General features: G+C 43.3%; 2 protein-coding genes across 8 annotated transcripts in view; one reads left to right on the top strand and one right to left on the bottom strand.

Moving 5' to 3' along the window:
• Nucleotides 1-25,184, top strand: part of LOC105904535 — a 59,010-nt gene that overhangs the window by 7,014 nt on the left and 26,812 nt on the right. For 5 of the 7 annotated variants that reach the window (XM_042710370.1, XM_042710369.1, XM_042710375.1 and 2 more), the window contains 5 exons: nt 10,347-10,613; nt 11,844-11,930; nt 14,469-14,741; nt 16,050-16,316; nt 17,940-18,023. In XM_042710370.1, the coding sequence (XP_042566304.1) occupies nt 10,347-10,613; nt 11,844-11,930; nt 14,469-14,741; nt 16,050-16,316; nt 17,940-18,023 (978 nt within the window). The remainder of the gene's footprint in view (nt 1-10,346; nt 10,614-11,843; nt 11,931-14,468; nt 14,742-16,049; nt 16,317-17,939; nt 18,024-25,184) is intronic. The other 2 variants (XM_042710373.1, XM_042710374.1) reach the window with 2 other exon arrangements.
• LOC122133707 lies at nt 5,937-10,340 on the bottom strand. The gene is made up of 2 exons (XM_042710376.1): nt 9,368-10,340; nt 5,937-9,152 (listed from the first exon to the last, which is right to left on the bottom strand). Exon 2 carries the CDS (start codon nt 8,854-8,856, stop codon nt 7,459-7,461), a length of 1,398 nt encoding a protein of 465 aa, XP_042566310.1. The 5' UTR covers nt 8,857-9,152; nt 9,368-10,340; the 3' UTR covers nt 5,937-7,458.

The following is a 25,184-nucleotide window of genomic DNA, read 5'->3' as shown; positions in this document are numbered from 1 at the left end:
CAGCATGTCCACCATCTCTTGTGGGGGCTATGCATTAAGCCATTTGTGGTGCCCTTACCACATTGTGCCTCTTATACTGTATGTTAGACCCAGTGACATCAGTGCATAATACTTAGTAAGGAGGCCATAGTAATTTTGGACTCATGGCTGAAGTTAAGTTTCTCCAGCTCTCCCCAGGTTGGCAAAAAAAGCCTCTCAAAATGCATCAGATTGATGATTTAAAATATGGAATATTAAACATTTTCTTACGGGGGAGCATGCCCCCGGACCCCCCTGGAGGGGTAATATCCTTCTCACCTTTTTCACCCCTGACCCGTTTTCATGCCTGTATGTTGTAGAGGTGTAAAATTATACTGTATCGAATCTCAAGATACAAAGTCTCTGATTCCGTACATACTGTATTTGTAGAACACAAATGCATGTTTAGTTGCAACCATAGGAAGAGATGGCTTATCTTAGCCTAATTTGCGAAGGGTCTGGTATTTTATGAAGTTCAATAAATGTTAAGGTAGCCTATAAGATGGCAAAAATAACAACTTAAAGATAAACAGAAATCATCCATCCAGCAGTTACAAGTTTACTATGAACTCAGTCTACGAGTTAACCTAGTATACATATTGCCAATTTTTTCTTCAAATAATCAATACAATTGCAAACATAAAACCAGACATTGTTTTGAACAAGCCTGCACCCACCCGGATCCCCAAAATGTCTTCACAAATGTACTGCTTGTGCACAGTGAGCTTTTTTATGTCCAGGGCCTTTGGAAGCAAAACAGCCCCACAACATCAAAGATCCGCCACCATACTTCACAGTGGGTATGAGGTGCTTTTCTGTATGGCTATATTTCTGTCTACGCCAAACCCACCTTTCATGTTTGTTGCCAAAAAGCTCTATTTTGGTCTCATCTGACCATATAACCCGGTCCCATTGAAAGTCCCAGTAACATTTGGCAAACTGTAGGTCCTTTAGTTTGTTGTTGATTGACAGCAGAGGGTTTTTTCTGGCAACCCTCCCAAACAACTTGTGGTGATGTAGGTGGCATCTGATGGTAGTTTTGGAGACTTTCTGAACCCAAGACTCAACTAACCTCTGCAATTCTCCAGCTGTGATCCTTGGAGATTCTTTTGCCAGTCGAACCATCCTCCTCACGGTGCGTGGGGTCAATGTACACACACGTCCTCTTCCAGGCTGATTCTTAACACCTCCTTACGCTTTAAACTTCTTAATTATTGCCATGATAGTGGAAATGGGTATTTTCAACTGTTTCAAGATTTTCTTATATGCAGCTCAACAACTTTTCGTTGCACATTGTCACTGTGTTCTTGTGTCATTCCTATAGTGATGGGTGACTAAGGGAATTTGGCCTGTGTGACACTATTCCATTCCTAATCAAACAGATGAACTTAACTTTTTTTCTTTCAATAACTTTACTATGAAAAGGTAAGATTTTTGTGAATATTTTAAGTCAAAGACCAAGAGGATAAACAGCAAAGACATTTTTGTGAATATTCACTAAGAGTGCCAATAATTCTGGACGGCACTGTATACATCTACCACAAAGTGTTTTGCTTGTGTCTCCAAAGACCAAAGCTGGATAACTATATTGATGTGTCGGCTTGTCTGCCTGGATGTTACTGGATTATTGGTCCTTCTGCTGTGCTGTTTTGTTTAGTCATCTGCATGCTGCAGTTAAGTGTTGTACATTGCAGAATCATCTCATCACTCATTAAGATGTTTTTAATGTGATTAAAATCAAACTTTCCTTGCCTTTATAGGGACAGTTCATGATTCACGATTGCCATGATAGCATTTTCTAGCTAAAGATAAATTAGCACGTAGCATCTGAAAACAACCGTGGTGCGATGTAGACTAAATGTGGGTGAGAAGCGTACTGTCTATAGATAGTAAGTTGGGAATGGTTGGAGCATTTATGGCAAATATCTAAATCAAATGCCTCCTGAAAGTCTGAAAGGGCTTTGGAAGTCTTTGAAGTACAGGGGGAAGTGGAAACTTGTCAGTATACATTTCCAATGCACTTCTAGGTCATTAATTAAACTAATGGACAGACTGTTGTCACATAAGGGCCATTTTGTCTACTGTGGACTGCCTGCCCCAGGACTTACCTGTGATTTGACCTCTGTTTTTCCAAGAGCTCCCTCCTCCTGGGCAAATCAACCCAGAAGTAAAATAGAACCCATCCAGCAAAGAAACATTAAACAATGAGGCTTTCCTTAAATTGTAATGCTCTGGTACCTTTTCAGTTATAATAAAATATCAAATTGATAGTAATTGTGGCCTGTGCAGAAGTCCACACTTAACACTCCTTTGTTAGGCATCACAGCTTGCAAATTATTTTTGTAGACAGCTAAAAGTTTCTTTATTCTTGATTAATGAATTGTTACCCACTCTTCCTTGTTGATCACTTCAAGTTGTGGTATACATTTAGGGTGTCTTGAATGCACATCTTGTTTAAGATTTACCTACAGATTTTCAATCACACACAAGTTTAGGGACTGCAGGACATAACAAAAGCTACTGTTTGCATTTCTTGAAGTTCTTCATGGTGTATTTTGAGGTATACTTTGAATCATTATCCTGTTGAAGAGACCAACATCTCTCAGGCTTTCCATTCCATTCCTCCCTTCATTTGTATGATTATTCCTGTGCCACTGGTTGCTAGAAAATCCCAAAACAGAACAGATCCACCCACATGCAATTGTCAACGGGTTCTTTATATCAAATGCTGCTCCGTTTTTCTCCAAAAACACATTTTGTAATGGTGGCCAAATAATCATTTTTTAAACTTCATCTCTTCACATCAGTTATTTCTAAAATGACTCTGGGTTATTCAGATTTTACCTGGCATACTTCAGACATCACCATTCATGATGAGGTCGTTGTTGAAGTCTCCCTCTGATGGCTCTTGTAGGAAGACAGTGTTTCTCACAAGCAGCAGTAGAATGGTGCCCCACCATACCTGTGTCAGATAAATCTTCCAGCAGGGCTTCTGAGTCACATGAGGGGTTTGGTTGGCCTTTCTGACCAGCAGACATGCAGTTTTATCTGAAAGTGTTCTTGGTCCTCAAGACCTCTTCTTGACTTCCACAGTTAACCTCTTCATAATATTTCAGTCATTGGAAATTTCAAGCTGGAAATGCTTTGATCTCTTTATAAAACCATCTGCTGCTTTGTGGGCATCAGACAGGTTCATTCAGATCCTCTGTCAGTTGCTGAGGGAAGACCTATGTTTGAGTGTTTGTAACGATGGTCAAGCAACGGGGAGACGGAGGCGAAACTGTTGAACTTTCTTTCTTTTATTTTCCTTTAGAAAATAAATCAAAACATTGCCTTCAGGCTTTGGTGTGAACATACAGCATCCGATCAAAAGCATAGGCTTCTCTGCTGATTACTTCAGTAATAGAAAATATACAGTGGAATGGGCATAACTGTAGCTTAAGTGCACAGAGTTACAGCACTTAATTAAAACCTATTTACATTATGGAGCCACATACCTTAAGAAAATAAATCAAGACATTGCCTTCAGGCTTTGGTGTGAACATACAGCTGTATGCCCAGACCCATTACTTATACTCAGGACGTCTTCTGGTGAGCTACACTCTGCATGGACATCTGCATTCACAGTGGTCAGGTTGTCAACCCACTCCTGAGTCCTACTTCTAGCATCCTTTCTACCAGCAACAGGCATCGATCCATCCACATTAGTGATGTCGCTTGACTCTTTCCCGCAGGAGAACACAAAGGTCCCATCTGAAACACTGTCCTCATCAATGGGCAGGAAATTAACGAGCATCAGAAGATTGCGATGGACAACTCTTTCTTGGCCTGTTTCAGGGTGTCGGATCCGGTAGGTGTGGGTGGAGGCATTGATGCTGGCAACGGTATACACTGTGGACTCCCAACGGTCTGCAGTCTTTCGTTTCCCTCTCTCCCGCTTGTTGGACACCAGGACACGATCACCCACAGCAATCAGCTTCCCCTTTGTACGGCGATTGTAGAATTCACAGCTTGCCGATTCTGCTCTTTGTTGACATGCCCTTGAGCTATAGCCATGGCCTCTTGCAGGTCTTTAGTCAGAGACACCACATAGTGGTCATAATTGCTAATCTCTGGATCTTTCAGGATGTTCTTGAAGAGAATGTCAACAGGCAGGCGTGGGACTCTACCATACATAAGGTAAAATGGGGGATAGCATGTGGTTTCATGTACCGTGCAATTGTACATAAACGTCAGTGTTTGGAGGTGTCGGGGCCAGTGGCATTTTGCTTCAGGCGGGAGGGCGCGAATCATGTTCCCCAACGTCCTGTTGAAACAATCCACACTACCGTTGCCCATTGGATGGTATGGGGTGGTTCGGGACTTCCTCACACCGGCGACCTTCAGCAATTCACTGATCAGTTGACTTTCAAACGAGGCCCCCTGATCGGAGTGGATTCTTTCGGGAAAGCCGTATATGCAGAAGTTCTTGTCCCAGAGTTGTTTTGCCACCTGTTTGGCGCACTGATCACGGCAGGGGAAGGCTTGAGCCATCCTGGTTAAATGGTCTGTAACTACCAGCACATCAACAGACTTGTTGTTCGAATCCTCTGCAGTCCAAAAGTCAATGCACACGATTTCCAGAGGAGCAGACGTCTTTATACTTTCCAAGGGTGCTCTTCCCTCTGGATCGGCAGTCTTGCTGATGACGCATCTTGGGCAGTGACGGACATACTCTTTAAAGTCCCTGTCTATATGAGGCCAGAAGAAACGCTGGCGGGGCCAAGCTCAAACTCCTGAACTGCCCCTGATGACCAGCACTGTCGTGAATGCCCTTGAGAACCTCGGATTTAAAGGAGTCAGGGACCACTAACTGGTGTCTTTTCTTCCTGGACACCTGGTTTTTGGACACTCTGTACAGGATGCCATTGCAAGTGGTCAGTTTCTCCCAGTGCTTCAGGTATCTTACAACCATAGCAGGCTCTTTGGACTTCTCTCTCCAGGATGGACGATGGCCTTTGTCCACATAGTACAGCACCCTAGAGAGGACAGGGTCACTCAACTGCCCTTCACGCAATTCTCTCTCTGTAAATGCAGGCAGGGGCTCTTCATCAGTGGGAACCAGCTGTGGGAATTGTTGGAGAGTGCCAACAGCTCGCACCCTGGCACTTGACTGTCTGATCTGTCCACACAGTGAACGTATGACCCTTAAGCCAATGACTAAACTTGTCACACACGGACCACTTCAGTGCCAGAAATTCCAGGCGATGAGCAGGGTACCTTTTTTGAGCTCTTGAAAGGGATTTGCTGGCGAAAGCCACTGGTCGGGCCACAGTGTCACCTTTCTGAACTTGCGATATAACTGCTCCCAAGCCATCGTGTGAAGTCTGGGTGCGCTAAAACTACTGAGGTCAGTAACGCCGTCTTCAGGCCCTCAAAAGCTTTCTGATGGTCTGGCATCCAATCATCAGGGGTCAATTTCCTGTATGGAGCCGGGCGTTTTGTGCAGGGTCTTCCCTTGCGCTTCTGCTTCTGACCAGCTAAGAGGTCAAAGAGAGGCTAAGCCATTGAGGAGTAAAAGTGCTGGTAATAGTTTACCATTCCCAAGAAAGACCTCACACGAGTCTGAGACGGGGTCACTCCATCAAGTTCCATCAGGTCAGTAGCCACCATCTTGTTGACGGCCTCAACTTTTGCAGGGTCTGTTGACACACCTGACTCATCGATGATGTGTCCCAGAAATTTCACAGACCTTCTGAGCAGCCAGCACTTCTTCGGGGCAAGCTTCAGGTTGTGCTGGCGAAGCCGACTAAAGACCTGCTCCAGCCTCTCAAGAGCCAACGCCTCAGTTGGTGCAAATACTAGCAAATCGTCCAGGTAGCATAGCAAGCTTAGAAAGTTCACCGAAAGTTCACCGAATATGCTGATCATCATCCTCATGAAACTGGCTGGGCTGTTGCACAGGCCCTGCGGGAGACGGTTGTACTCGTACAAGCCCATGGGTGTTGTGAATGCTACTTGCGGTCGTCTTCATGCAGCGGCATGTTGTAAAACCCGGACGTGAGGTCCATTGTGCTGAAGAACGTGTTCCCACCCAGAGCAGCTATGCAGTCAGCTTGGTGTGGAAGGGGATGGGCATACTTCAGTGTTCGTTTGTTGAGCCATCTGAAGTCTGTGCACACCCTCAAGTCACCATTTTTCTTCCACACCAGGACGAGAGGTGAGGCGAACTCGCTGGCGGACTTTCTGATTACTGCTTTCTGATATTTGCCACTCTGCCATCACGTCACAAGACTCCAGGTCAAGATCCCTCAGGCCAACATGCTCCAGTCTCTCCCGCACAGTTTTGATGTTCGCTGTCGGCGCAGATGTTCCTGCAGGACTGACAGATGTGGCCTGTTGAGCGGCACTGACCTCAGGGGCTTCCATATCCTCCAGCGCTAGACAAGTGTAGACATCGGCGAGCTTGGCATTCCTCCGCAGCGTGACAGGGCTGTCCGAGATGTTAAGAATCTTGAGAGGGACCCACCTGTCGCTCCAGAGAGGTGTTACGACTCTGGCAACCATAATGCCTCTGGGCGCGGAATGAGATGACGTCGGCTCAGTTAAAACAGTGCTACCGGGAGATATCTTGGCATTTTTGATGATATCTTGGCATGCCCCACACTAGAAACTCACTGCCGGCCGGCAGGGTGACAGCTCTGTTACACCTGACTGTTCCAACCTTGTCTGGTACTTCATCATCAGATGACACGGCTTTCCAGTAGTTTGCATCACATTTGAACTGACGAACTACATGTCTCACGACATTTGAGCCAATGATTAAATCATCTTGCTGATTCTGTACAACGAAAGTGGGCACTGACACTCTGCATCCATACACTGCCATCTCAAGGTTCACCACTGATTCAGGCTTCACGCGCACACCTCCACATTCAACAAAGACAACGTCAGTCATCTCTTGATTATTCAGATGAACACCAGCATCAATCAGCTTTTTACAGGCTCAGCGCTTAATGAACAGGCCATTGAACCGCTATCTAACATAGCGCCAAGAGTCACTTTGTTTTCAACTTTAACAGGAGTATAAAATAAACTGTCACTGCTCCTGAGTTTTTGAGTATTCTGAATGACAACGGTCTCTGATTTATCCAAATTCTTCACTTTGTCAACCAGCTTAGCTGCATCATTAACGTGGGAGTTTTTGTCATGGCCTGTGCGACCTCCCTCAAAGCACAAGCCAACTAGCTTCCCTGTACGTTCCCCCGGGCAGGGGAATGACTGGGGCTTGTATGGCCGGGCTTGAAACATGTAAAGCAGAGACGGTTACAACGGCAGTGTGACTCGGTGGTGTGGCTTGTATCATTACAGACCTGCCAGCTCGTTGCATGGACATGAGGCTGGCCTCGAAATTGTCTGCCACCTCGGCGCGCTGCGGGCCTTGTGTGTCCAACCTGCACATTAGACAGCAGCTCTCTTCATCTCGCCAAGCATAGCGTCATTGCCTGGCTGTTGATTCAGCGGCAACTGGCCCTGAGGTGCAAAGGATGGGGACGCCCTCTGATACTGTGGCAGTGAAGAGAGAGTTTGTTGTTGCCGATGCTGTGGCAGGGGCGGCACATATGACTGCTGGCTCTGAGAGATAGGAGAGAGAGAATGCTGCTGGTTCTGTGACAGGACAGATGAGGGAGAGAGAGATAGTACACCCACTGAAGAGATAGCTGGAGGAGAGAAGACATTAGGACAGGACGTTTCCATGTCAGAAGTGTTGCGGGACTCCATGCGTGATTCGTGGCAAATCAGTGCAGCTGCATGAGTCTTAAGCACGTGCACTTTCACCGAGGACACCTGCTCACGCTGATACTCATCTATTCTCTCCTGCACTTTCTTTGTTGACCATTCACGTATCTGCTTATGTTTGAACACAGACGCAAACTCTAGATCTGGGCAGTGGTTCACAAACATCTTGGCAATCTCGCCTCCCATATTCTCTGTGTGTCTGCCCTGACGCTTCAGACCCTCTTCAGCTACATCGGCAGCCTTGTTAAGGCGTAGCCAATAATCAACGGGATTCTCTCTCTGGTTGGGCAGAGTTGAGTAAAAATCTTGGAGGGGCATGCTTGAGGATGTGTTACTGAAATACTGTGTCAGCATGCCATACATGACCTCTGGTGTGCATGAAGACTGAAGTGAGGGGTCGCTCCTCAGGCCTACCCTAACTACATCCCTGGCTTTCCCCATCAACCTCCCCATTACAGCCTCCACCTGTGATGAAACGTCAAAGTTCTGTTTCTTGATGTATGCTTTCATTAACTCAACCCATTCCTTCACTGAGTATTTGTCTGTATTATCACCCCTGAAAATCACAGGCTCCTTGTCAGACCGTACAACAACATTAACTTGTGTGTTCTCACTAAGTGTACTTGCACTACCACTTGGCTGGGTGTTCTGGGTGTTGTGTAGACTGGACTGTGTATCACCTGCATGGCGCATAGGTGTATTACCCTGAACAACCCCACCAATGACGCCATTAGAAACAAGAGAGGCTGTGATAGACTCGCCTATCTGTGAGCCTAAAAGTGAGATCATATCAGTTAACTGATGCAATGTGGCATTTTCATCAAAAGGAGTTGAATAATGTGGCATATCTCGTGACATCTGCCTAGGCGATTCCGTTGAGTCCTGTTCCAACCTTAAATCCCTATTTCCTGCAGGCAACACAGGAGAAGCACCCACATCTATCCCAACAGACTCCCTCGACTTTAAACAACCTCCTATCAGACCCTCTATCATACCTCTACTCCCGAAAGAGAACTGGCTAATGTCAGACACATCATCTGGCTTTAACTTACTAGCCATTTTACCACAAAAACAGGAATGAGAGAAGAGGAAAAAAAAATTGCATAAAACCTAGTTTTGCCCTGAATTGTTATTAAAACAGTTCACTCAGAATCCTCATTTATTGACAGCCCAGAGTACCTGACCATAAACAAAAATGTAGCACAGACAGCGTTCCTAGATGTCAACGCAGCTCCCTCGGCGCGACGATCTGCATCAAGCTGATCTGGGATCACAAGGTCACGGCACCAGTGTAACGATGGTCAAGCAACGGGGAGACGGAGGCGAAACTGTTGAACTTTCTTTCTTTTATTTTCCTTTAGAAAATTAATCAAAACATTGCCTTCAGGCTTTGGTGTGAACATACAGCATCCGATCAAAAGCATAGGCTTCTCTGCTGATTACTTCAGTAATAGAAAATATATACAAAACTTTTAACTTCCCATATACAGTGGAATGGGCATAACTGTAGCCTAAGTGCACAGAGTTATAGCACTTAATTAAAACCTATTTACATTATGGAGCCACATACCTTTAGAAAATAAATCAAAACATTGCCTTCAGACTTTGGTGTGAACATAAAGCATCTGCACAAGCAAAATATAAAGAATGCATCGCGTTACATATAGGCAACATCTACGTCAATATCCCATTGTACACTATCAGCGCTTGCTAGCCAGCAAGGCGCCAGACAGAATGTCTGAACACATGGAACCACAGCTAATTAACGTTCAGTAAAACTCGCAAACATTCGCTGTCATAATAATAATACTTAATACGTAATAATACTTTCAATGCATGTTTAACTAAACAGTTAAATCCATGCATGCTATATCGAACAGTACATTTAAAGCATGGACGTGGCTAGCGGAGTTTACAGCTAGTCGGGAACATACCAGGTACAGTTCTTTGTACAGTCAACCTACCCGATCAAAAGCATAGGCTTCTCTGATCGGGTAGGGAAGCAGCACTGGACTTTGCGCAGCAGATCTGCAGTACACCATATGGCCAAAGGTGGCTCCCATTCACACTTGTAAACAAGGCAGTTTCATTTTGGCGAAAATCATATAAAACCATACACTACATTTTTAACTCTGTTACATGTTGCAGGACATTTGGAATTAATTGACATGAACTGACATTACCGAATAGCAACTATTGACCCTTTTTTACAAGTCCTAATAAGGCTTTTAATGAATCTTTTTCACATGCCACAATTACTGGTATTTTTTTCTATTTTTAACTATGACAAAAAGTGCAGAAGCATTTGAAGGAATCCTAAATTTGAAATTACCCTTTACTGCAGGGGTTGTAATTACTTATTTTCACTTAAAAAATCAACAAAATACGGATCTTGCTCAGGGGTATCCAAACATTTGCATACAACTGTATATTATAATGGTAAACATGCACTCAAGAGTCCAGTGTATTTTCATGTTCCTAAAAACAGCAATTTTGAGAAAAAATACTTATTCCTCATGTATATGTGTACCTGCAATCCATTCTTCCAGATGTTCTTGTGCCAAAGGAACTGACCGTGAACGAAGTGACCACATCATCAGCTCACCTTAGCTGGACTCTGCCATATGAGATGGACCTGACTTCTCATAGTTTCCTCATATCTTACTCTAGTGAAGGGAAAGATGAAGAGTTCATCTCCACTTCCTCGTGCAGCACAGTCATCACAGGCTTACAACCAGACACACACTACACTGTCAATGTCTCCGTTGGGTGCCACAGTGGAATTTGCCAGCCTGCTTCAATTCCCATCCATACTAGTATGTCAGTTACAATATTATGTAATTACTTAAGTGGAACCGTTTCCACCATTTTGGATTTCATGAAAATGTTTCAAAAATGTTCACAGGTCACATTCTTTTCCAATCTTCACCACAGCCAATTTAAATGGGTGGCAAAGTCGGCTTGCATGAAGCGTTTAAAAAAATTAAGTCAGCCAATTGATCATATTTAGACCACAGTACAAACCAGTTATAAAATCTCATTTGTATGTGACTAGTTTTAGTTTGTAAAGAAACAGCCCATATAAGTCACATTGCAACCAACTCAGTAACACTTGAAGTAGCCTTGAGTGGACTTGAGGTTGTTGTCTTGCACCATGGACACACACAGGTATCTCCGCTGCACTTTGGACTACCTGTTGATAAACCTGCAGATAACTCACTCTGCTAGAAGGTGGTGAGCAGATATGGTGTCGTTCCCAAAAAACATTAATTAAATCCATGCAGCCATCAGGTTTCTATCACATCAGCTATTCAAATCGCACTTTGAGACCCCCTAATGGACAGTGTACATGTGTATTTGTTGACCACCTGAAGGATATGAAACCGGCAAAGACAACGGCAGAAGCCAAAGTAACATATAGACTGACATGGTAGAGTTATATCTAGGAAGGTAGGAAAATCTAGCCAGATATGCCTTTACTTCTGTGATACAAAGTTCATGGTTTTCAACTGAAACAATGTTATCTTGATATGATTGGTCTTGGTCTGATATTAACTACTTACTAACCGAGAGTGAGGTCATGCTGGCAAATATCAGCCGAAGACCGAACGGTCGAGGTTAGTAAGTTTATCATAAGGCATTTTTCGTTTAAGTGTTTTCAGGTGGCTTGTTGTTTTTCTCTTTTAAAAAAGTTCTGAATTTCCTCCTGGCTGTTGTTGTTGTTGTTTTCATTTCCGTCATCTCCACCTTCAGTTGTAACTATTTCTTTTTCATCTGGATAGTAAAACTCACTATCAGAGTGTTAGCTTAGCTCATTTTATAAATGAAAAGAAATGGTAATTGTAAATAGAATTTTTGTTTGTTTTGTTGAGTTGTCAAGTCTCCCCCTGAAAAAATTTCCCCGGAGGGCAATAGGCAATTCTGTATTGCCCGCTGAGGCCCCTGAGCGGGCAATACACGGGAGGTATGACTACGCATTAGCCAATCAAAACGCTCATACTGTCGTTGCCATTTGCGATTCTAATTCAATACACCTTTTTTCACAGGCCTTGTACATGGAAAACCTAATGGCTCGGACATGGCCATAAACAATTCCAGCCAATCAACACAGTTGTCCAGGGGCACGAAGGGAGGTGTGTAATTTGATTATCTTTTAAGCTCAAATATCAACAACCTTTTACCAGAATCACGAATGACACATTTTTCAGTTCTGACTAGCTGCGTGTGGTCTCCCACAGGGGAAGCAACCATAGGTCTAGTGCCCCTGATGGTGTGCTGCAGTACAATTTATAACTCCACCCATCCCCTTGTGTTACAAAGACAAAGCAACTTATTCTCCATGTCACTTTTCTCATCTAAACCGTCTTTCCATCGTGTCTAATTCAAACAGTTTGTTTCCCCTATGCTGATAGGTGCACATTTTTGTTTAGTTATATTAAAATGTGCACTGGAGGAGACCAGCTGGAAAACCTGAATCGCACCCATTCTCGCTCATTATGTGGATTAGCTGAGGTTGTAGGCTAGTCGAGTTTGCCAGACAACTGTTAAATGTAATGGTTTTAACAGTCATCTCCTTTTCTTCAGCCTTCATTCATTTAGTTATTTTTCTGACAAACCATTATATAATTTTAGCTCCATTTTAAATGTATGCGTTTCCTACTTTTACAAGCTACTTGGGAATAGCCTAAGACGCAAGGCAAATGTCACTGGCAGTTCTGGTTTTGATGGCATAGGAAATGCAGTGTTATCTCGTGTTTTTGTTCATCAATTTAGGCTTGTTAATTCTAGTGCTAATGTTAGTAATCTGATACGTAATTGTAGCCTGAATGACAGGAGAAGGAGTTCCAATATCCAGACATTGCAGACTTGACGTGTCTGCTTACATCTAGAGTGCTATACAAGTTACAAAAATGCTTGCCAAATATTGTGTGGGTGTAGAAAAATCTAGCCAGATATGCCCTTACTTCTGTGATACAAAGTTCATGTTTTTCAACTGAAACAAAGTTATCGTGTTGGCATACAGTCAGTATTACCATATCACATTACTTCTCCCATTTCTGCTCATAATGATCATCGGAGAAGGATGGGGATTTCATCTGCGTCATTGCTAGATTGGAGTATTGCAATTAATAGAACAAAAAAGATGCGTATGCAAAGGCAAACTCTCAAAAACTGGTCAAATTGACCCAGGAGAGTGAAAGAGATTGTGTTCATGGTTACCCTTCATACACATTTATGTGGCTTGATGTGCCACACACTGCACCTTCACAAGAGGACGGGTCTACCAGATGAGTAAGCGTACTGGACTTCTTGTCATTGGGCGTAGCTGTTTTTGACTATCGTCTCTACTGCGTAAACTCTGGCTCCAAATGTGACAACATTTCAGCCTCTTTTCTATAGAACCGAAGGCCATGAAGTCACATCGTCCACCTCTATACAGTCATTAATTTAACCAATATCAGCTGTGCTGTTAAGACACAAAGGATGAACATGATCATGGTATTAAGAAAACGCTTTCATCCAAAGTGACAAACAAATTAGTAAAAGCAAAAGAGTAAAAACCCCAACAACCACTTTGTTTCATTTGGGATTTTTTAGTAATTTGTCTGCACAATATAACAAAGTGCGTAAAACAGCATTGAATATCAGACAGTAAAATTAACAATAGTAACTTAATAGGCATAATGTAAATATTGTTGGGCTTGTGGAACATAGAATGTTCACATTGTAGAATGACAGATAAGTTGTGAAGAGGAGAATCTTTAAACTTTGTGACGGCCATGGTACATTCAAGGAGTGTCACTTGATCAAATAGTGCTAGGTAGCTCATTCCACTATTAAACCAGTGGTTTACCTGAATGTTTCAATGTTTTCCTGGTGATGTTTTGGGATATGCTATTGCTGGGCTTGATTGTTTGGGGTGAAATTGCACTTTCTCTATAGTACTTATTGAGCAGAATTTAAACCCTGGCCAGAAAAGAAGTCGACCTAATGAGGATGATGGTATATTCCACTCATGTGAATTAACGGACCTTGTTGCTTCATGCTGTCATCCTTATGTAAACTAAAATGTACAAAATCTTATGGCATTTTCTGACCTGGCCAGATGGTGGTGAGAGACCTCCTGAACACAAGCAACACTCCACTACCTACGTCTCTGCAGTTACAGTTTAAAATAGGACAGTTACTCTGCAGTTAGTCTGAAGTTATTATAAAGGGTTGTATGTGTCCATACACATAGAGTACATGCATGTACAATCACATTAATACAAAGATGAAAAGGATTAACAGGATGTTAATCGTAGCATATGTACACCTGCCCTTAAGTGTTTTGCTTGTTTCTCCAAAGACCAAAGCCTGATGTCTTCCAGGCACAACTCGAAGCATGGAAACGTTGGCCCTTTTCTCTGACTCTGACTGTGGACATAACAAAGTATTATTGTGTTTCATTATAGTCAGATTTGGCCAGGGTCAACTTGATATACCAGGAGTACAACACAAGATACACTATAGCCCTGCATGTAGACAATTATTTCATATGTTGCAAATTATGCTGTAAAGTAACTATGTTGGTGTGTCATCTGTCTGCCTGTTAACCTTTGTCACGTTTTGTCTACTGTGGACTGCCTGTCCCCAGGACTTACCTGTGATTTGGTCTTTGTCTTTCCAAGATCTCCCTACTCCTGGGCAAATCAAGATCAAGTCCGTGGCACATGATGCTGTGTCTCTGAGCTGGGAACCTCCTGAAGGACTGACTGAGTCTCTGAGATTCAGAGTCACCTGGAAGTGTGAAAGCACAGGAAAACTGCTCTGTTCTGAAGTGCCAGTTCCAAATATCTGCATTCAAGGCCTCACTCCAGAAGTGAAATATGAATTTACTGTAGCCACCATCAATGACAGTCGTGGACAAAGTACCAAAGTAGTTTCAACAGCTCAAACAACAGGTAAAGCTTCAAAATTTGAATTATAGTACATTTGCATAGTTTATTATGACCATATATTTCAACAGATATAAACATTCAGAATGTTGTATGTTAAAAATATCAGTTGTATGTAAAAGCTTGTGTACCGCTGTGGAAGAAAACAGATTTGTTTTTTTTAAAGTGAAAGAAGTAAAATAAGACCCATCCATCAAAGAAACATTAAACAATGAGGCTTGTGCTCTGGTACCTTTTCAGTGCAGAAGTCCACACTTAAAATTCCTTTGTCAGGCATCACAGCTTGCAAATTATTTTTTGTAGACAGCTAAAAGTCTCTTTATTCTTCATTCATGAATTGTCACTATATGAATTGTACTGATATTCAGAGGAATCATTCCTTCCCTTCATTTGTATGATGTTTCTTGTGCCACTGGCTGCTAGAAAACCCCAAAACAGAACAGATCCACCCACATGCTTAACATTTGTCAAGGGGTTCTTTATATCAAATGCTGCTCCTTATTTCTCCAAAAACACCTTTTGTGATGGTGGCCAAATATACAATTTTAACTTCATCTCTTCATTGCAGTTCTTTCCTAAATGACTGTGGGTTATTTAGATTTTACCTTGCATACTTCAGACATTACCATTCATGGTGAGGTCGTTAGTGAAGTCTCCCTCTGATGGCTCTTGTAGGAAGACAGTGTTTACCACAAGCAGCAGTAGAATGGTGCCCCACCATACCTGTGTCAGATAAATCTTCCTGCAGGGCTTCTGAGTCACATGAGGGGTTTGGTTGGCCTTTCTGACCAGCAGACATGCAGTTTTATCTGAAAGTGTTCTTGGTCCTCAAGACCTCTTCTTGACTTCCACAGTTAACCTTAATTACCAAATATTTACCTTTTTTACCTTGTCCTAATGAGTTAAATAAGGTTTCACAAGTCTTAAATGTTATGTTCTGAGACTTTAAAGTGGAAGGGTGCCCAAACTTTTTCACATGCCATAATTACTGGTATTTTTTTCTTCTCCTTTTAACTATGACAAAATGTGCAGAAGCATTTGAAAAAAATCCAAATTTTTAAATATTCCTTTGCTGCAGGGGTTGTATTTACTTCTTTTCACTTCAAAAATCAACAAAATACAGATCTGGCTCAGGGTGTCCAAACATTTGCATACCACTGTATATTAGAATTCTCCCAGCAGTGATATTACTGAATTAAACATGTACTAAAAAGTTAAAGTGCAGTGTATTCATATATATATATATATATATATATATATATATATATATATATATATATATATATTATGTGTAACTGTAATCCATTCTTTCAGAAATTCCTGTGCCAAAGAAACTGACCGTGTACGAAGTGACCCCAACATCAGCTCTCCTTTTCTGGGCTCTGCCTTATAACATGGACCTGACTCGTCATAAATTCCTCATATCATACTCTAGTGCAGGGAAAGGTCAAACATGTATCTCCACTCCCTGGAATAACATAGTCATCACAGGTTTACAACCAGACACAGACTACACTGTCAGGGTCTCTGTTGTGTGCCACAGTGGAACTTTCCAGCCTGCTTCAACTACCTTCCATACGAGTATGTCAATTTCAATATTATTTCATGAATTAAGTTGTTTCATTTCTCTTAAGCTAAAATTATCCTGAGGTTGCTGTACGTAACTGTGATTGGGGTCAAGCAGCAAAGCTGCATTGGAAAACATTATGTTTCTGCCTATTCTTATTCATCATCATCATCATCATCACCACCATCATCATCATCTGTATCTTAATTCTGTCATGGCAGCACCTAGAACCGTACTGTGAAAACTTTTGAAATTTGGCACAGTGATTGGGGACAGTCTCCTGATTCTTTTCACCTAGTTTCATACCGGCGCCTTGAGTGCTCAAGCGCCACCAGTCAGTCGAAGTTTATGTTTATGCAACATGGAACCGTTTCCACCATATTGGATTTTTGCAATATGTCATTTTTGCAATTGAAATTGGTGGCAAAGCCACTGAACAGGAAGTGAGGTCATATCTTGGCAATGCTTTGAGGTATCAAAACCAAACTTGGTATATGGATTTGGGACCCCATTTTGAGGAAGCACAAAAAAACTTAAATAACATACCTCTTATGTGCGGTAATGTTGTGGGAGGTGCCAAGGTTGAGAAAGGGAAACTTGTCAAGGCAACCTAATTGATGTGGTGGTCATATTGGATTTTACCAAAAGATTGAAAAGAAATTCACAAGCCACAATTATTTTCCAATTTTCAGCAATTGCTTGCTGCAGATGATCTTCAGACCAAGCCTCACAAACGTTATCAGATGGATTTTTAGATTTTCGAAAGCGCTTGTCCAATATAGCCAATCGAATTCGGACAAACAGGACATGAGGTCATATCTCAGCAGCCGTTCAATTAATTGACACTAAACTACGTATAAGGACTCAGGGAGCCCTTTGTCCCGGAACGGATCGACACAGAGATGGTAGTTCTTGAGAAATTAATTTATTGCAAATGGAACAGCCAGAGACAAACGAGACACAGGTTGTAGGGAACACAGATGACAAGGAAACAGATTCTCTTGCACATAGGCAAAACCCACGGAGGGGCGCAGGCTCGAAGCACTGGATGAAACTCAGGAAGCTGGCACTGAAGGCGCTGAAAGAAACAAAACAGAGTCGAACTCTTTAACTGAACTAAACTACTACTTCACGCCGTAGCGGAAAACCAAACACGAGTCACACTCGGCAAGGCTATAAACAGAACTATAACTAAGGCTATGAACAGAACAAAGGCAAACTCGAATGCGAACTATGGTGATACTCATCAAACGTCAGGCAAACAGGAACTCGAAGGTAATCCGTGTAGTGCGATACCAGACACAGAGTGAAGGGAGTGTGAGGTATAAGTAGGAACAGTGACAGGTGTGGGTGATTAGTAAACAGGTGAGGGTGATTAGTATTCTGGTGAGTGTGAACTTGGTGCAGGTGAGCGGGTGGAAACCAAAGGGGGCGTGGCTGGTGCAGGTCCGGGCTCTGACGTGACACTAGGGTTATTTTTTTATTGAGCAGAATTTAAGCCTTGGTCAGAAAAGAAGGTCTAATGAGGATGACGGTATATTCCACTCATGTGAATGAACTGATCTTGTCGCTTCATGCTGTCATGTTTATGTGAACTATAATGTACAATATCTTATGGCATTTTCTGACCTGGCCAGACTCATGGGAAAATCTGACCTTGGCAGATGGTGATGAGAGACCTTCTAAGGACAAGGAACCCTCCACCACCTCTACCTCTGAAGGTATGGTTTAAAATATGACAATTACTCTGCACTTAGTCTGAAGTTATTATTAAAGGGGTGTATGTGTGTACATACAGTACATGATAAAAATGATTCAGAGGATGTTATGAAAATAACTTACCTATAAAAAACTGTAGACTTCAAAATACCGGCATGATGTGACTTCTGTGTTTCAGTTCAACCAAAAGAGTTTCCATCTGACCTAAAATATTGTGTGATTGACGTCCATAATAAGGGGCAGATATAACATGTTAGTGCCATTTATAGGCCTAATTTCATCGCTGTGTGCAACTCAAAACATGGCATAGTATGTGTTACACCCTTCTGCACCCCCACTGGCCTTGTAGTGGCAGTGCAACAGTTTTTGGGTGGTAAATGGGCATAATTTGCTTGTCCACACTGTAGTGGCCGGCTATGGCCAGGTGATGGCGCTGCACTGATATATGATGTTATGATATACGTGTGAGAAGAAGTATAATTAAAGTTGTCGAGTTGCATCCTGATGGTTGTGTCCTTGAGTACCGAGTATATAGGCACAATACATGGTGTCAGAAGCTTATAACCCGCGACAGACAGAGTCTAGTGGTACAGACAACTAGTTGGAGTAGTTTAATGGTGTGGAGAGTGAAGACGGTGTCGTGTGGAGCTAGAGAGAAAGTTTGACAGTGAAAGCTAACAACAAGCTAGCGGTAAGCTACTAGCACACAGCATGGATCACATTTTTACCATCCCACCACCGGGACCCTTCGACTTCGAGCCAAGCTCGTGGCCCGCATGGATAAAAAGATTTTAACGCTTCAGGCTTGCTTCTGGATTGAAAGAAAAAGACAAAGCTTACCAGGTGAATTCTCTCATTTACACAATGGGTGATAAACAGGGGCGGTTTTTCCTACAGGCGGCATAGGCGGTCGCCTAGGGCGCCACTCAAAGAATTGTGTTTTTGTTTTGCTGGACAGAGTTTTTTTTGCGCCCCCTTCTATATCTCCAACCAATATTTTGACATAAAAAATAAATAAATCTAACATTAGGGTAAAATCCTTAAATCCTGTTCTAGCCTAAAATGAATTCCAGATAAGAAAACGTTCACGAATGCGTGAATTGCCCCGGGCACTTTAGTGGAGTTAAGAAGAAAAGATGTACCTTATCATTGAAAGTTTTCAATGCGGTCACATAATTCTTGTCTCGATGTGTCATGAAATACAAATTTGAGTAATCATAACAACGTTAGTTTTGGTGGAGCGAGCTAGCCACTTTAATTAGACATGATTCAACTAATCAAGAGCTATGCATCTTGGAATAAAAAAATGTCAGGCTGTCCAAATACGCCAAAATGCTTAATATCTACATAATAGCTACATTTAACAAATAATGATAATACATACTTTTGTTATATCATTTTAGATTCACTTTTAGAAGACTAAGAAAACATTATTTGCAGGCGATTGGGAAGATGACGTGGAGGTCTGTGTGTGTGTTGAACAGGGGGCGTGGCCGGAGCGTAGTCCAGCACAGGCGTGACATTTTCTCAGTGATTTGTTCTTGAATTAATGTTTGTTCATCGTTGCGATCGTTGTTGTGTTTATGTGAAAGAATTCATATTCACGCCAGGAGTGAAGCTCGCCTAGAGCGCCAAATGTGCTAGGGCCGCCCCTGGTGATAAACAAAATGACTATGACAAGGTATGGAGTACATAATGTCATTTTTGAACGAGCCAAGTTTAATAAACGAAATCCAGGAAGTTGGATTTAGCTACAGCCATAGTTCAAGTGAGGCAGCACGAAGAGGTGAAAAAGCAGCAAGTTGTTCTCCGGTCACCGGGGCAAATAGATGCAGTGTCTTACAACAGCAAGAGACAGGCTTATAGGAACAATTCTGCTCAAAGCCGTTTTCAGCCTCAGCCTGCCTCAACCAACCCAAAGCAGTGTGGGAAGTGTGGCAAAACCCCTACACATGCATGGACTGAATGCCCAGCAAAAGATGCTGAATGTAGAAAATGTCAAAAGAGGGGACACTTTGAATCTGTGTGCAGATCAGCTCAAAAGCTAGAATCCATTGAGGAGGATTATGTGGCAGCTTATTTGGGAGCTGTTGACTATCCACAGTCGTCTACATGGACTGAAATGCTTACCATAAATGGTGGCTCGATGTGCTTTAAAGTGGACACGGGGGCATCTGTGACTGCTATGTAAACTTAAAGGTGAATATAAAATTAAGCTGAAAGACAATGCACCATCCTATGCCCTCTCTGCCCCACGACGTGTAGCCATCCCACTCCGGGCCAAAGTTAAAGAGGAACTAGACTGGATGGAGAAAATGGAGGTCATAGCCCGTGTTGAAGAACCAACTGAATGGTGCGCAGGCATGGTCCCTATTGTGAAAACGTTGGGGAAACTACACATTTGTGTAGATTTAACCCATTTGAACGAGAGCGTCATCAGAGAGAGACACATCTTACCGGCAGTGGACGAGACGCTGGCCAAGCTGGAAGGAGCTAGAGTCTTCACAAAGCTTGACGCAACATCAGGCTTTTAGCAAGTACCACTCCATCAAGAGTCAATGCTGTTGACCACGTTCATCACACCAGAGGGCCGATATTACTTCAAGAGGTTACCTTTTGGTATATCGTCGGCCCCTAAGCACTTTCAAAAGAGGATTTCCCAGCTGATTGATGACGGAGTGCTATGTCATGCTGCTAATGTCCTCATCACAGGAAAGGACCGGGCAGAGCATGACAATAGGCTGCACAGGGTGCTACAGAAATTCAGAGAGTCTGGGCTCACTCTGAATGAAAAATGCCAGTTTGCATTGACAGAAGTCCGTTTTCTGGGCCATGTCATAAACTCCCAGGGCATCAGAGCAGACCCGGATAAAATAAAGGCGATCCGTGACATGCCTGAGCCGAAGGATGTGGCAGATGTTCGCCGTTTCATGGGCATGGTGAACTTTGTAGGGACATTTTCACCACGCCTGCCTGACTTGAGAAAGCCCATCCGCGATCTGTTGAAGACAGATAACAGCTGGACATGGGGAGCACCCCAACAGAAAGCGTTCCTGGCCACTAAGAAATAATTAGGGTCAGAGACTGTGTTAGCCCAATACAGCCCAAACCATGAAACCATGGTGTCAGCGGATGCCTCTTCGTATGGACTAGGAGGCATCTTAACACAAAAACAGCTAGGTGGTGAGTGGAGACCTGTCTCCTACGAATGATAATAGTGTAGATTGCCGTACTTGCACAGACAGCAGTGCTAAACGATGCTCATTAGACGAGCGCAGCATCCTGGGGGTAACATTTGCCCTTACAAGAGCATTTAAGTAGGTGGGAGCAGAACCAGCAATCACCCTGTAAGCAAGCATAAGTGACTTGAACTTGATGCGAGCAGCTACAGGCAGCCAGTGGAGCTCAATGAGTAGCAGGGTGGCATGTGCCCTCTTCGGTTGGTTGAACACCAGACGCGCCGCCGCGTTCTGGATCATCTGTAGTAGTTTCACCACGCGTGCCGGCAGGCCCGTTAGGAGGGCGTTGCAGTAGTCAAGGCGGGAATGTTGCGGATGTTGTATAGCGCAAAGTCGCACAACCGGGAGACAGAGTCAATGTTGTCAGTGAATGTCAGTTGGTCATCAATAATGACACAGAGATTCCTTGCTGTTTTGGAGGGAACAAGAGATAAGGAGTCAATTTTGATATCGATGTTGTGGTGGATGGCCTGTTTGGCTGGAAATACCAAAAGTTCCGTTTTAGCCAGATTCAGCTGAAGGTGGTGATTCTTCATCCATGTGGATATATCAGAGACAATCTGAGATCCCCGCCAAGACAGTGGTGTCGTCAGGATGGAAAGACAGATTCAGTTGTGTATCATCGGCATAGCAGTGATAGGAAAAACCATGCGAGCGGATGATGGGGCCCAACGAGGTGGTGTACATGGCAAAGAGAAGTGGTCCCATCACCGAGCCTTGGGGCACCCCTGTGGTGAGGCGGTGACGTACAGACAGCTGACCTTGCCATGACACGTTGAACAAGCACCCAGTGAGGTAAGATTCAAGAGTGTGCCCTGCCAGAAATGCCCATACTTGACAATATAGAAAGAAGGATGCGGTGGTTGACGGTGTCAAAAGCTGCTGATAAGTAAGGCCTCTGACACAGACAACAGAGTGACCACTTTTGAATCCAGACTGGTTTGGATCGAGGAGATTGTTCCTTGACAGGAACTCTATAACCTGTATGGAAGTTACCCTCTCCATGGTTTTGAATAGGAGCGTGAGAAGTGAGACCTGCCGATAGTTTTCCACATGAGTGGGATCGACAGACGGCTTCTTGAGCAGTGGTGTTACCCGAAGCCATGTAGCCATGTAGCCATGAATGTAGAAGGAAATGTTCCAGAAGTAAATGAAGCATTAATCACATGTGTGATTGCCGGGAAGACGGTAGGTGATATGGCTTAAAGGACATTGGATGGGATAGGATCCAGCGGGCATGTAGTAGGACGGCTACATGTTAGGATTTTGGAGACCTCTCTCAGTGAGAGGAGTGAAAGAAGGAAACAATGAACCATTGACGGTTGTGCCCTTAGACAGAGGAGACAGTTGGTTGAATTGGCTCCTGATGGCTGCCACTTTCTCTGTGAAAAAGGAGGCAAAGGTATCAGCAGTGATGTTGGTAGCTGGGGGAGGAGGAGGAGGAGGGTAGAGCAGAGTTTTGAAGGTGGAGAATAGTTTCCGAGAGTCAGTTGCACCGTTGATCTTGTCATTGTAAAAAGTCTTCTTAGCAGCAGTGATACTGGATGAGAAGGAGGACAGTGTCTAGTAGCTTGCAAGATCGTCTGGTGCTGCAGATTTGTGCCACTTTCTCTCAGCTGCTCTGAGATTGGAGAGCAGCGTTCGGAGGGTATCACTCAGCCATTGGTGAGTGTGTAGATCAGGGGGTCTCAAACCCGGCCCGCGATTTCATCCGGCCCGCCGGCTCCTCAGAATTTAGCAAAAAGTTCCATTGATTTGAATAGGCCACCCCAACGTTTAGCGCTGCCGTGGGCAACAGGTTTTGTGCTTCTAATTCACGTCTTTCATATCATTCCGCAAGTAGTCCAGTCATTTAATGTAATGGGAACTGAATTGAAATCAGCTGTAACTTTAAAGATCTATCTGCAAACTATTTGTTCTTAGCAGAAGTCACAAAGTGGCAACAAAATCATTTAAAATAGGTATTTTGGAGGAATGTCTTCTATCGTTTTGACAAGTAACCGAATAATAAACAGGATTATGTATAGTCCGTCATTATCAGAAAATAAATCTAGCTGTGTGTCAAAGGCAAAAGTTTCAGCGCGTATTCTGTGGCTCTGGACGAGAGTACTGACATAAATGATAATGCTTAGCTTGCGATTTTTTTCTGCGGTGTTAACAACAAGTTTGAAGTGACAGAGGAATTACTTTGTGTAAAACAATGCAAGGCCGTTCCACAGCCAAGGATGTATTTGAGCAACTGTGTGACGCAATGGAGCATGCTGGTCTGTCATTGAAGTCGCTCTGAGAAAAAAAAAAAGAACGGTGCACCATCAATGATCAGCATATCAGGAAACTATTAATTTTAGATCAATATAGATGGAAAGATGCTGTTTTTTGACAGATAAATTATACACTTGAAATATATTTATTATAAATACATTTATTTTATAAAATAAAATGATTCAGATTTTTGCTGAAACTTTATTCAGTTATTGCTTTGTTTTGTTTGTTTGCAGCCTTGTTACCAACTATACAAAAGTGGTGCAGCACAGCATTTGCTTTGAAATGTGTATGTATGAAGGAAAAATATAGATGAAGACAGTATCCCACTGTTACTGCTGTATATGTAAGTCATGGGCTATCAATGGGACAAAGTGATCCTAAAGAGCAACTTTAACAAACACCTTTATCCAAAGAGCATCTTGCAATGCCCAGGAATTGAAACTTAGGTCAGCTACTTGTTATTCAACAACACTAACGTCTCGGTTACTTACGTAACCTCGGTTCCTTAAGCAGGAACCAGATATAACAAAGTTGGCGTGTACAGTGTTTCCTTGGTTTGATATTCTTGCTCAGTTTTCATTCCAAGACAGAGATCTGGTGCGCGATACAAGATATAGACTCCTGAGGGGGCGGGCCCAGGAGTGTGCGTTGACAGATCTCGCGGCCTTTCAGGCGTGAATGGAAAAATGCTTCGATTTAGGCCCATGACTAGTGTCATGTACCATACTGTTATATCTGGTTCCTGCTTAAGGAACCGAGGTTACGTAAGTAACCGAGACGTTCCTTATCGCAGTTCACTGCGATATAACAGTATGGGACCCTATACATTCCCGCCTGATAATACAGTGGCAGCCAATCACACACACCAGCTTTATTGAAGCCTTTGCCCTCATAGAGGTTCATACGGCCGCTGGCGGTGAACATTTTAACAGGGCAACCTTAATCATAGGCAGCATGGATCCGAGATCCTGCGCCTGTAGGAAAACACCCTGGAATGTTTCATGTGCAACATAACATGTAGACACCAATGAACACACTTATCATATACTGTACATCGTTCTCAGGCCAGGGGATTCAGAGATTGCTTGCCTGCAGAACACTATGTAGAAAACTAGGTTCAGCCACATCCAACATATAGAATCTAATGAAAGTAAGGCCCAGACGAGACCCCCCGCATAGAGTGCGCATGCAACTTCTCCGGGGGATCTAAAGACAAGCTCTTATAAGACAACACGATAGCCTCTACTATCAAACGGGAGATGCTCGGTTTTGAAAGAGGTCTGCCTTTTGCACGTGCTCCAAAGCACACAATAGCTGATCTGATTGTCTGAAAGCTCTAGTGCGCTCTACGTAACAGCGGAGAGCGCGCACTGGACAGAGCTTATTCAAATGTTCCTCCTCTGCTGACGCAAAAGGAGGAGGCGAGAAAAACTGCTAATTCAATGACCTGATTGCGGAATGGGGTTACCACCACTTTAGGTGTGTAAGCAGCATTAGGTCGCATAACCACTCTGTCACCAGCGATCGAGAACTGAAGGCACGATGGGCTGACTGACAGGGCTTGCATGTCACCAACGCGCATTGCTGACGTTAACGCCAGTAGCAGCGCAGTCTTTAAAGAGACAAACTTTATGTCCACCGTCTCCAGGGGCTCGAACG

Source organism: Clupea harengus, chromosome 18, assembly GCF_900700415.2.
Source record: "Clupea harengus chromosome 18, Ch_v2.0.2, whole genome shotgun sequence".
Lineage (NCBI taxonomy): Eukaryota > Metazoa > Chordata > Actinopteri > Clupeiformes > Clupeidae > Clupea > Clupea harengus.
The sequence above is the reverse complement of the archived record's forward strand: the minus strand, read 5'-3'. Positions and strand labels throughout refer to the sequence as shown.

What these genes read in the sequence shown, in the direction of transcription:
- LOC122133707 (XM_042710376.1), bottom strand. Translation starts at nt 8,856, where the DNA reads ATGGCTAGTAAGTTAAAGCCAGATGATGTGTCTGACATTAGCCAGTTC.